Source organism: Epinephelus fuscoguttatus, linkage group LG10 (genome assembly GCF_011397635.1).
Source record: "Epinephelus fuscoguttatus linkage group LG10, E.fuscoguttatus.final_Chr_v1".
Taxonomy (NCBI): domain Eukaryota; kingdom Metazoa; phylum Chordata; class Actinopteri; order Perciformes; family Serranidae; genus Epinephelus; species Epinephelus fuscoguttatus.
Window position 1 is genome coordinate 34,013,183 of NC_064761.1, and position 13,996 is coordinate 34,027,178.

At 41.4% G+C, this 13,996-nt stretch overlaps 1 protein-coding gene across 4 annotated transcripts in view; it reads left to right on the top strand.

The window, feature by feature from the left end:
- si:ch73-63e15.2 (protein strawberry notch homolog 2) overlaps positions 1-13,996 on the top strand; it is a 79,138-nt gene that overhangs the window by 37,601 nt on the left and 27,541 nt on the right. The window contains exon 1 of one of the 4 annotated variants that reach the window (XM_049589057.1): positions 4,227-4,622. The exons of the other annotated variants lie outside the window; for them this stretch is intronic. Coding sequence (XP_049445014.1) covers positions 4,563-4,622 — 60 coding nt within the window. The 5' untranslated portion in view covers positions 4,227-4,562. Of the gene's footprint in view, positions 1-4,226; positions 4,623-13,996 lie in introns of those variants that run through there. 4 annotated transcript variants of the gene reach the window in all.

The window sequence follows — 13,996 nt, forward strand, 5'->3', positions numbered from 1 at the left end:
TAGATTATCAGTTAATTACAATATATCATGAGCTGATAACTGAAATACAATACACAGCCAGGCACAGTACAGTGATGTGGATAAAGCGGACGTTTCACATTTTTAATACCATTTATTTGATTTGAATAATTTAATTTTGCTTTAGTGGCACCAGAAAATGCCCCAGTTAGGTCACAACAGCAACCTCCTATGAAAGCTATATTTTTTCTTTAGGAGGCATCAAATTTATCTTAATGTTTTGAATTAAGTTGCATATCACACAGTAAGTAATTAGGTCATGTTCATTAACTTAAGTGACATCAATCTAAATAGATCTAGACAATCACTTTATATTAAACATGTACAGTTTACAGTAATTAATCGTTTGATACGTGAGTGCCTAATTGCACTGTCCTTCCCAGGAAACTTCCCCAAAAATAACAGTTGCACATTAAATCCTTTCTTGGGAGTTACTGGGAAACTAAAGTCCCTTTTAAATAAAGCATTATCAAAACCCTCATCTTGGACACAGTTGAATTAAGATAAACATTGGAAACTTTGACCAAACCCAATTGAGGCTTCATTGTATTAAGCAATCTACATAAGTCTGTACAAAAAATAATGGCAGGCAGTGCTGTCCTTTATCTTCAGTAAAATAAACTGTGATAGCCCCAAATATGCTGACAGTGCACGTACCACCTGACGTGATGGGAAGAAGAAGAAGCTATAACCTGATCAGCATGCTATAGGCACCAAGAAAACCACCGGTACTGTGCTTTAAAAGAAGTTGAATCTGAAACTTACTCATTGTGGTTGGAAGGAGAGTTGTTCACTTCGCCACAGTGACATGTGCACACCTGTCTAGGCTTTGGTCGGGTCATTTGTGGATTGAAGGTATGTGAACTTTTATGCAGAGCATCAAAATGAAAACAAGACTTACTGGAAGACAAAAACACAGAACTCATTCACTAACCACTCTGGCTAACCACAAAGACTCAACAGCACTTTGCAGGCGCACAGATTAACACACGTACTGTATACGATGTATATACTGTACGTACACATGTACACGCACTTGGGCATGTTGTGTCACATTCACGATCCTAATCTCTTGCTACATGCTCTCATTGCTACATACTCTCATTCCTCCTCTGAGTGGTTCGTCTTATTATTACTCACACATGCTTGTGCACAGTGCGCTTCTAGGAAGAGTTGTTATGCATGGATTTCATTTGCATATGCAGGTCTGCCTCTACAGATCTTTCATCACTTTCATCACTTTATTTGTTAATAAGTCATGCCCAAAACCATGAACGTGTCCTCAGCCCTGGGTTGGAAATTAACACCAGCACCATGCTGGCAAGATTCGCAAGTGGCTGCTATATTTTGCTTCACTCACCAGCCAAAAAAAAAAAAAATAGTAGTCTATTTAGTGGCTGCTAGATTTTATAATCCACCAGCCACAGTTGCAGGTGGACAAAAAAAAAAATTTCCAAACCTGCCTCAGCCTTTAACCCATAAGGAGCGAAGGGTAGCCATAATTCTGTGACCATAGACCAGCTGGAAATTAAAGGTCAGTACCATGGTCAAATGCGATAGAGGGACAATATGCCTAACATACTGTTACTGTATTTAAAGTGGGAGATTCCCAGAGCACATATGTGGGCAGAAGCAGAACATGCATCTCCACACGGAAAACAAAAACTAATTAGTCTCAAACTGGGTTGAAAAATGCTGACCACAGAGGCAAGCTGCGTGAGATCCACCGATTCTTTACTTATGAACCTTTGCAACTCCACAGACCCTCCACAGGTGGTATTCGTCCACCCCCAAAAACAACATACCTACCATAAATTGATGCTGAAAAATTCACCAGAATGCAAGAATTAAGATTTTGATGCTTAAAAATTCCTGGGAGAGGATCGCCAAACCCTGTTTCATATGCGTGCCCCCAGTGTTGAAAGAAAACATGTGCCCTTGCCTATAGCTGAACCATAATTACATCCTTATTTTGCTCAGACAAGCCTGTTAAACTAAAGGTTCTCTTCAGAATCCAGTTGCTTCTCAAGGTCCTACATGTACCATGCTCAGTTACAAGGAAATAATATTTGAAAAAATAAGAACATTCATTTGAATAAAAAAAGGAGGGTCAGGTTGTTTTTCTTGACTTTTTTTCTGGCCCCAACATCAAGATATAAATCAGTTGGTATTTCTCAGTTACTTCCTTGTAAGATGCTCTAACAGTCATTTCAATGGCCTAGTTTAAAGGAGGAAGTTAAAGGTTAATTTGAAGGGTTGATAATAGGTGCAGTGTTTTCCTTGGGGACTGGATGCTCCGCCTGATCCACTTCAGTGTTAGATTAGATTTGGATGGTTCAGCCTCTGTCAAGCTTGTACTTTATGAAGTATGTTTTTGAAAGAAAAACCATCGGTCGTATAATTCCTTAAAGCAAACTTTAGACCTGCTGCATCTTTGCTGACATTGCAAGTTATGTGTTGTGTAAGTACACATATGTAATGTTTACTTTAGGATAGCACTTAGATACGATATTGGCGATAGAGCAAAATATAGTTACTGAGCAATAACAATGTCAAACAACAGGAAGTTCATCTAACACAACAAAGTATTTCCTGCAGCATGGTACATGGTACATCAACATTTCTGATGTATGCAGCCCAGGATGAGCTGATTCGAGCATGTCCAGCAGAAGTAGAAATGGAACCAGGAATAATGTAAAACTGGGGTCGTGACTGGAAATTAAATCAGACAGATTCTGTGTGTGTTCCCAAGCAGCCACATCATGATTGTCACCAGGATTTTGCAAAACATCAGGAGTGCATCTGTGCATGTGACGATTAGGCTGCATGTGGAAGTGCCTGTACACCCACCTTGTTTGTCTGTTGTCTGTGAAGTCAGGCATAAATCTTTCCCTCTTTAGGGTGTGATGTAATAAGGTGTGTTTGTACATTTGAGTATCCAAAACAAGCTCATCAATGATTCATTCCTCCCTGGTGACCCTCTGTGTCCCACTACCACACACACACACACAAACACACATGATTCAGAGGATTCCCACTCATACGATGATGACACCATGGACAGGCGCCACTCGGTCTCTGAGAGTCTGACTCCCCTTCAGTCAGGCAGAGATGGACATTACAGTACCTTACCATGCTGACTTGATATCACCAATTCCTGGAAGCCGGCTGTGCAAATGGACCCCTCTGCTTCATCTGTGAAGGAGATAAATCCCATTATTTTTTAAATACCACAGTTTCCTCATTTACGACTGGCTCTCAAACAGTTAACATTGCCGTCCTATCACAAATATAACTGTTGCAACATTGTCTTTGATCAGCATCTTGGATTTGTTGCAATAACCCATTTGCCACAAGATTCCCAGAATATTCTTTTTTCATCAGTCGCGCCCCCCGGTTCCAGTAAGCGGGAATGGCAATTTGTGATGCAGTATTTGTGTGTAATTGTGCTCAGATAGAAGCAGTGGCAGAAAGACCCTTCAAGAGCCACATTTGCAGCTTGACCTTTTAATTCACTCATGACCACTTCAGCTGCCTCCTTCTCACTTAAGCTGTCCAGAATGTTTTTAGCATAGGTCCATGGGGAACTTATAAATGGGGTTGTCAGATCTCCCTCAGTGTTGATTAATCCATAAGAGCTGAATTAATAGGGAAATTTGTTTTCACAATTCAAGTCTACCCAAAACTGCACCTGCATTTTCAGAAATAACACACTGCCCCAATTAGCTAATGAGCCATTTGTTTGCTTCCTTCTTATTAGCTTTACACCTCTGAGCTATGGATCATTTTATTAATCAGTTATCATTACCAGAACAGCAGCCTTGAAACTGAGCCTGTGCAGACAAACAGAAAGACAAAAAGCAGAGTATGAAGTAAGACAGGCAGCCAGGCAGGGAGTCTGTCTCTAAATATAATAATCATTAAATAGTGGCCCAGGCCCATTAAACATAGCGGTAAGCAGCGGGGTGTGAGGAGCGGCCAGGTCCACAGCGCAATACTGTTTACACTACAAATGCGGTTGAGTTACACCATGTACAGTAAAATGGGCCCGACTGCCAGTAACTCTAGTCACTTACCAACAAAAGCATCATTTCCTGAAAGCTCCTCCCTCCTCCCTCCCTCTTCTCCCCACCTCTCCCCTCCCCTCCCCTCCTCTGCTCTCTCACTCACTCTCCAACCACCTTTTTGAGCGTTGAGGAACTAGTCCACAATCACTATGACTAAGCCCTCTATGCAAATACCTGACTGTCCTGGTGAAGCAGGAAGCATGTTTTAGACTCGCCTGTGAGAGGAACAGAATTTTGTATGTGTGAGCTCATTGCCTGGAGCGTACCTGTGGCAGAGGCAGATGTGTGTGTTGAAGCAGGGAGGAACTGTGAAAGGGCTAGTGAGAGTCCACTGTTGTTGGGTGGAAGTGCACCAGCTGTAGAGGTGAACACTTTGAGCAACACATGGAAGAGGCTGTCGCATTCAGGGATCCAAGGTGAAGCAGGAGTGTATGTGTGTGTGTATTTTACCCCCCCCATACTGCAGCGTTTGGACCCATGTCTCTCATGCAGCTCTGGACTAAATTGTATTCACAGCTGGGACGTCCGCTTCCCAAGGTACTGGTACTGTTTGCTTCCTTTTTTGTACATATTATGCTGACACAAGTCTGTTGTTTTTGAGACTTGCTGTTATTTTGGTGACAACTTCTTTTACTTATGATGTCAAAACCAGTAATTGAAAGCTTAGATAAGGAATTGTGGCTAACCGAAAGCTGCTTGTGTGAAGAGTTTTATTGCCCTTATCAAGGAACTTGTACACATGACAAGAAAGCAGTTGATTACTCCTTAAGTCTGTGCTTTTTAAGTTCCTCAAATGAACTTAAAAAAGTACTTCTTTATCATCAGAATGTTAATGGAGGCATTTGATTTTTCTTTATTATTAATTTTCTGTCTAGAGCTTGGCCTACATTGGAAACAATCGGGTATTACAATAACATATTACTCTTTACTGAGAAGTTTCCCATTAGTGCTTACAAAGGCCACATGTGCAACATCATAGACTTAAGAACATTTTTCAATAGAAATCACCATTGAATCTTGTTTTAGAGTAGGACTAGGGTTCATTCCTTTGACAGAAAATAATTATCTTCTCTCCCTGTTAATTATTTCAACGTGACATTAACCCGTCTGCTGTTTAGTAAAAGAGAAAAATGCCAAAGACGGTAACCCAGACTTCTGGGAGTTCATTGTTAAAAGTTGGCCTGTTTGTTCATCAGCATGTCTGGCTGTGAATTTCCTTGCTGGCAGACCAGAGTTGCCAGTCAGTCACCCAGTATGGCTCTGAGGCTCTCATTCCCAGCCAGGAAATATGACAAATGATTGTCTGCCTCACTCCTTGCTGTCTTCCAGTAAGTGTGAGAACTTGATATCTTGTCAGGCTAAATAGCACTCTTGTGTGTTTACTGGATGGCTATTAAATATGCCCATTGTTGTGCTGTACTGTAAATAGAACTGCATTGTATTTTTTTATGCGTTATTCATTAGACTACAAGGTGTTGGTGGAATTATAGCTCAGCTCAGTCTGATGTCTTCATTGGTATGAGGCTTGCTGAACTCATTTCTGTTGAATTCCGATTAAGTTGATGAGCCAGTCTCATCAAGTCAGCGTTTTTTCACTTCACAGAAAGTGGACGAACTACACAATTGTGGTTTCAAGTACTTCATGCTTTAAATACGTATTTTTTAATTTAAAATAATGCGCAGCAGATCAAAGTTGCAGGTTATTTATAGTCCTTTTTGACATTTGCTCAGGCTACGGATCATTTGCTTTAGTTTCTCTGTTAGTACATCATTATCATTATCAGTGTGAAGCTTGTCAAAAAATCAGTTCTACACCCTTTAAGGATAGGTTCACAATTTTTTGTGCATCTTTAAAAACAAAACTAGGTGCTCGTTATAACCATGAAAGCGGTTTCATTCCTCCTGCTAATACTGTCTGTTTAGAGCCTACCTTCCTAGTGCCGATATAAAAAATGGCGGACGAAATTTACACTTCCGTTTCTATGCAGAAATGCATTCTTAAATTTATCTAAAGCTGTAGCTCCAGCAGTTTGTGCAATTGGGTTTCTTCTGAAGCTACACTCTTTTTAGTGCAAATTTCCCCACTATTGCTTTTTTAAAAAAAAATATGAACCTGTCCTTTAAGACCAGACGTGCAGCACGGCAGCCTCTCGGTGGGCACATGTTGTCAGTTTCCTGGTATTGCATGAAACCTCAAGCATGACCTAGGTGTGCATCTTACGGGAAGTGAATAAACAATGATGGTGAGGATGAGTGAGAGCATGGGGGGTGGACTGATGATGAGCAGTGGAAAGAATTAAAGGTTGCCATCATGCTTATTTTGCATGCTGTCTTTGCCATGCTGCCTGCTATGTCAGCAATGATCAAAACTGTTTCAGGAGGATTTGTTAAATGTATCATGCATCGGTGCCAATTATAAGTGCATCGGTGGAATAACTCAGGGTGGTGCCAGGTGTGAAGACAACATAACAGGGTGATATAATTCTCTCTAATTGTTGCCGGCTGTCAAAAGCAGTTAACACAGGATAAGAGATTCGCAGCAAATCTGTCAGGTCTGACAGTTTTCAGAAAACAGGACAGCTGCTACGGTTGGGTGAAGAGGTCGCAGTGCAGGTTTACAGATCATCTCACAAATTATTTCAGTTTTTATGCATCAGTGGTCACCTGTAGTAGCAGCAAAATGGGAAAATTCTCCTTTGTAGTTTGTAATGCCATGTTGTTGTCCTTTTTTCCTTTGACATAAGTTTAGTATTTCCTGCTTTTTAAATTTCAAAATGTTTCACTAATGAAAATTATTCATCTGTAGCTGAGTGGTTAAGCGGTGCACCATGTAGGAGGTCGTGATATACTGGTTTTGACAGTAACCTTGTGATCTCAAAATGAAACGTTAATATCATTTTAATAATGCACATATGATAATATTGTGTAAATAATGAAGTTCCTCTTAAATAATTTCCATTTCTTTCCATTCTCCTTTTATCAACCTCTCCCCTAAATGCAAGTTGCCTTTTCACTGTACATTAAGTACGGAGTCTTTCTCCACCTTCCTACACTCACATTTTGAGGGTAATTCATTCGGCAAAAACGAGACCAAATACACAATAAACTAAGTTAAAGATGAATTTGACAGATTTTTATTTATTGAAATTTTCTATAGAATTCACAGTAACACTGTTATTGTGAATTCTGTTGGCCACAATTATGGTGTAGTGAAAATCTGATTGTGCCAGCCCCAGTATCATGTACTCCCATAGTCCTCGGTTTGAATTAGCCCAGGGATCATTTGTCGTTTATTTCATGTCATACCCCTCTTTCTCTGCTGTCATTCCTATCTGTGTCTACACTGTTTGCTGTCAAATAAAGGCAAGTATGTAAAATAAACAAATTAAAATTTGGTGGGTTCGTAGTTTACATAGACGGTGGTTATATAAGTGCTCAGTACATTTGTTTAAAACAAGTCAAGACTTCTGAAGACCAAAAAAAAAAAAAAAAAACATTGCTTAGTTGTCCATGTCTTTTGCACTCTTGGTTGGATGTCACATTACTCTGTCTGACTTCTGTGATGAAAATTGCTTTGGGCCGCTGTGTCTTTCACCAGACCAAACTCATGTCAAAGCACATTGCCTTTCTCCCCCAAAGTTTGGAACACATTCAGTAAATATTGGTCGTAACTGTTTTCGGAGGGTTGTTTTAACTTGGGATCGTTCACAGGACAGTGCCCATGGTTGTAAAAGAGTAAATACACTCTCTAGTTAGCCATCAATTCTTGGCTCAGAACCAACTCAGCGACTTACGGGCAACGAGCCCACCATCCTGAGTCACACAGCGTGATAGTAGTCCATTGACCGCAGGTGTGTAAAAGTGTGGGTGGGTGTGTGTCACGCACAAGACAGAAGCGAGCAAGGTCATTTGAGGCAATAGAAAAACCTGTGAAGATATACATCAGATAGTTGGTGTGATACACTATAGATCTTCTTGTCATCACGGTAGTATTGGTCTCCCTCATACAGCAAGTAAAAACAGGATGTAGTAAAATGTTAACCTCAGACTTTGAATTACAGTGTAGGCTGTGCTGTATAATACCAGTTTACACACAGATATCAATGTGAAGTAATGCTTTCAAGACTCTAACATGTCCCTGGTAGAGCATGAGGTAACAGAGGTAGAAACATCGGCACGAATGTCTGTTTCTGTCCTCTATAGATGATATAATCTCTTCTAACTGTGTGCAACGAGCGCTCATTAAAGTTATGGTCCGTTGACACAGCTGCATTGTTTCACTCAACACACTCAGTTATTCTTTAAGCCATGTTGCGTATGAGTGTAACAGATGACAGCGATTGCCCCTATTGCAAGTATTGTGTGGGGTATGTTGAAATTTCTGCATAACTGAGACGTCATCTTGCGTCAACACTCCCCTCACATCCACTTTTCTCAACACTGAGGACACAGGTTCACACATGCAACTTGTTTATGACAGATATCACAGCACATAGATTGAGACTGAGTCATTTTTCTTAATGTTACAATCTTAAACTCTTTTCAGAAGACCACCATATTTTTGGGATCCATGTCAGTACTTATCTATGTTTTTATGTAATGATCAGGTCAAGATACAGGTTTCAACTACTGAGGCATGGCCCTGTGAATGCCAAGTCATCCTCATGGCACCCTTCTGTGGGTGACTTCCTCTTGGCACCACCCCAAATACCTAGCAGATGAAATCTCTCTCACTGCGACTCTTTCTCTTTCACTCTCTCTCCTCTGTTGTTTTATTACTTTCATAACTTGTTTAACTCTGCTCGCTGGAGAAAGAACCTGAATTTGCCAGATAGATTTATGTGTTGGCAGTACCATGAGGATCGTAGAGCCTTGTTAGTTTCTAGTAGTCAGCTCAGTGTAAGATTTAGTCTCCCCTACATACACGCAACAAGCAGAACGTTTCTTTGAACCAGCTCCGTCATATGGCTGCTCGCTGGGACACTTGACATGGCATCCTTTTATTTTCCAGAACATATGAAAACACTGGAAAATTCCAGGAGGCTTGTAAGCAGCAAGCAGTCCGTGGCTTGTTTTACTCAGACTTGGCACGACATGAAGGCTTGCCTGTCAGGAGGTTGCTGGACTGGCCGTGCAGCTTTGATTGGCTTTGAATAGTCGGTTGGGGGGTAGGCTAGACTTGGCTGTCTGTGGGCTAGACGAAGATGACACAATAATTTTCTTTTGACCCTTCGACTATAAATATGTGAATACAGTGAAAATTGATAATCTGTCTTCTTATTTCTCAGACGATCCCCTGAAAATAACATTTGCAATTTTGATTTCAGCACAGTTGTCAAGAAGAATCAACCGGGGTTTTAGGGACAAACTGAAATTAAATAGAAAACGCTGCTTAAATAATAGTGTCAGGGGCCTTTTAACATCAGTTTCGGCTTGGCGGAATCTTAAGTGGAGCTGCTTGTGGTCAGTGGAACAGCTGAAACTGTGTTGAGCAGTTCCCCAGACTTGAGAGTTTAGTTGTCTGTGAAGGACTTTTAAAAAGTGTTTGAATGTATTTTTTGGCTGGTGGTTGTGTGACTAAAGGGTCCAAAACAAGATGTAAAACTTTCCATGCGTACTCATAAAAATACAATGACTTTTTGACAAATTGGCTCCTCGATCAAAGCACTGCGACGGGATAAGTCAATTGATGTCTGCATGTCTTATAGAGTCATTTTGGGATACATAGACCATTTTAGTGTCCGCAAAACACTTGGTGTGCATAAGTATTACGCACCACAGCAAATCAGTTTAATACAGAATCAAAAAGAAGTCTTACTGTTGACCGTCTTCACAACAGCAAGTCACTCAGAGAGCTGCCGCGACAAAAAAATCTGTCTGCTTCAAGTCCATGAGATGGTCGAGGAAAAGGAAAAGCTTAGCGCTGTGCTATTAAAGTCACAGCTCAACAGATATTTCAGGGACGCAGGACATGCAGACAGCTTGGCATAACATAATCCAGACAGAAAGACAGACACCAGTGGTGGCTTTTGCCCCCCCCCCCCCCCCCACACACACACACACACACACACACACACACACTCGCACACAGGCCATCAATCAGGTTCTGTTGACTGCATGGACAAGGTCAACATCTGATCCCAGAGGGGAGAGCCTGGGGTGGGGGTTGTTTTAGTCAGCTGATCATAAATGAGGGGTGGGTGGTCCCTCCCACTACCACATCCACACACACACAGAAACTGATAAGGCTGCAGCTTTAACTGCAACAGGGTTACTGTCATTTTGCATTACCAAATTACAAACAAGAGGCATGACATTTTATTAGCATTCATAACTCTGAGTCTTGATTGTGATTTGAGTCACACACTCACATTGTACTATTATTGTTACTGCAACATTTCAGGCTCAGGCACGATTTACAGCTCTAAAAAGGCCCAGTGGGTAAAATGTTATAGTTTCTGCTCTAAGAGGCCACAGCCCTTAACGACTTTTTGTGAAAATGCCCTTAAATTTTACTCGGCCTTGGACACTAAACACTACATTGTAGAGGAGAGGGAATAGATTTGTGTACATTTTCCTCATCATTTGTTTCATGAACGAACGGTGTTCATAATATAATTTTAGTTCTCATTTTCCGATGTGACAGTGATGGCATCTTTCCAAAAAAGATGCATGCAGATTAATATGAGTGAAAGCAAGAGGTGGGTTAAATAAATCGTCCTCCTGCTGCGGAGTTCTATGGGAAAGTAAAACTAGGACAAACACCAAACGAGAAGCTGAAAGGGCGGGGAGAAATGGAGACGGAGATGGGAAACAAGAGGGCCAGAGTTTGAAAGAGCGGGAGAAAATTAGCAAGTGATGACAGAAACATGCGAGTGGGTTGATGAGGTCATTTGAGGTGTATGTTTGTGTACATATGTGGGTGTGTGGGGTAAGTGGGAGGACAGGGTGACTTGTTTCCTGGTCTTGGAAAAGCTGGTAGTGTGTAGGAGGGGAAAGCCCCGGTGCCTGGCCTGCCCGAGGCCTCGGCCTGGCCTCGCGCTGAGGCAGGTTATTGAGTTTAACAGGATGTGGCTTAGGACTACATACAGTTGTCCTTACCTGACGTTTGCTTTTTGATAGCAGGGAGAAATCGTTTAGCTCCTAATATGCAGCAGTAACATTAACTAAAGGTAGATGAAGGCATTTCTTACTTCGGTTGGTTCAAGAAATTGTCAGCCTTTAGCTTTATGAACTGCAGTAAAAATGACGGTGGAGTCTTTACAGGTGGAAAGTCAGTAAGGAATTATGTCCCCGTCGTTGCACCAGCAACATGTTGACATGTCAACTGTTGTCGACATTTCCAGCATACCAAAGAAACTTCTGGTGAGAAGCAGCAGCTGGCAACACCATGTGTGTTTTCGGAGGCGTGTGGCTGTCCGTATGTTTCCCTGGAAAGCAGTTAGCAGTGACAAGATCATCACTACAGAGGATTTGACTATACCAAATTGGGCATATCACCCCTGAGTGTAGACAGCTACCCTTAAAGGAGCAGTGTGTTGGATTTAGTGGCATCTAGCGGTGGGGATTACAGATTGCAACCAGCTGAAACTGTTTGCCAAACCTGAACCTGAGATTTTCACTGGGAGCCAAATTATCCACAGATTATGTCTCTTTCTCTTCAAAACAAATGGACATAGTGATTAAAACTAGTTTCTCCGACATTGTTTGGCTCATCGGAGACCGGCCACTAGCCCAGCACCTGCTAATGTGTGCTCATCTTTTTTTCTCTGACAACTGAAAATCCAGATGTTGAGGAGGTTTTTACTGAGAGTTAAATTATCCACAGAGGTCACTTTTTGTCCAAAACAAACTGACCTGGTGATTCAAACCGGAAAATATGTTAAGAAACCAGTGTTTTGTTGCCTTTGTTCAGCGTATTGTAGAGACTGTTAACTCCGGAGATCATAGCAAAAACGTTAATGGCCCTATGTAGTCTGTTTTGGGCTACTGTAGAAATATGGCAGTGCAACACAGCGCACTCTGCAGACAAGGACCCGCTCCCTATGTAGATATAAACTGCTGATTCTAAGGCAACAAAAATAAGACGATTCTTATTGTATTATATCATATTGCTTGTTATTATGTTACATAAATGAAACATAATAACAAGCTGCCTCTACTGAACTTATTCTTTTAAGGACATGTGCTTTATTAAAGGCTCCTATCTGATAAACTTAACAAGTGGTCTATATCATGATGCACACCTAACTTTGATGGGATTTGAGATTAGAAAACGTTTTCCCTTTAATAGTATGAAGCAGCATTTACAGACAAAGAGAGACACACAGGACATGGAAATTATATTTATAATGCTAACAAAGATAGGGCTGTTAGACCTCCTTGTATGGTAGCGCCTGACCTTATCATACAGGCTGTGTCATAACCAGTTTCATTGTAGTCATTATATCAGGAACGGCTGTTACTCACTTCTCCAGAAGCCACTGGTGAAGCTGCATGCATGAGTAGCACGGATAAATGCTTTTTTTTTTGCCATTTTGTATTTGCTAATATTTATTTCAGCCTAAACGCACTTTGTAACAGTTACGCCTCATGATCATGGATTCACTGCCCTTTTTTTTTTTTTTTTAGGGAACAGGATATTTTGCGACACGGTTTCAGATTGCTCACCACACTGTAAATACATCAGCTATAACAGATGATGAAGCCAAGCTGTTTGTGGGCGGTTTGTGTTAAGAGTGTATTTTTTGTTCCAGTTCTGATTGTTCGAGCTGATAACCGCCACCTTCAACCACAACCATTAAGGAGCTCTGCAGCTCTGCAATGTTGCCGGTGTTTTTCACTGCCTTTGTCTCCATTAATCATCAGCGGGCAGACAGCTGTCATTATCCAAACAATCAAATACAATTTACCACTTCTGTGGATGCATGATGTGACGCACAGCACATGCATATGTGTGAGGCTTCTGTGCAGATCTTCTCACAGTAAATCAATGTGAGTGCATGGTTGTTTAGATAGCACCATGTTTTACACTGGTGGTCATATTGATGCCAGTATTTGTTCATGGTTTCTTGTCTTGGAGCTGGGTGAAGGGGAGGATGTGCTGCTGGTTTTAGCTTTCATAGCAGAGAGGAGAAATTGAGGTGGAAGAAGGAACATGTGACAGGCAAAACCAGAGGCTGGACAAATGACGTTCACATGGTCTTCTGTGTACATGTACACACATACACACTACCTATTCTCAGAAATTACAATTCAAGTAGATTAAATTCCCCGGAAACAATTTTAGAATAAGCACACACACACATTCAGATGTTTTTTGATGCGTAGCAGAGGAAAAAGGGAGCGAAACAGAGAGAGAGGCAGGATTAGTAGCTATACGGTTGTGTGGCTGTGTGCTGTGGAGGGAGCCTGATTACCATCAGAGCAGTTGGAATTCAAGCCTTATCTCTGCTCGGCAGGGCCCAGTCTTAGGAACAGTAGATGAACTAGCCCTCGGTACGGGCCTGCCGGGGGACAAACACTGCTGCCTCTGTTACGCTCTGCTTAACAACTCGATTAGCATGGTACTGAGGTCGGCCGTGTCTTGGTTAGCACCGACCAACCTGCTGCAGCTTTCTGTGATTCCTCTGTATCAGAACTGTCGGTCCTTTTTAATAACAACACTGCAGCTGCACTGTTTGCTCTCTTAAATTTACATGATGTGGAAAACCGAGAAGTCACATCGAAACGTAACACAGAGCAATGACCTGCAGGTCTAAATACAAATCACATATTTGCAGAACACATTGATTAAAAACAAGTTTAGGCTTGGGCTTGAATTAATCCAGTGGGATGCAGCACATTAATGTCATTAAGGGTTTCAAAGACAAACATTTTACAAGCAAAGCTATTATGACGGCTCAATGACG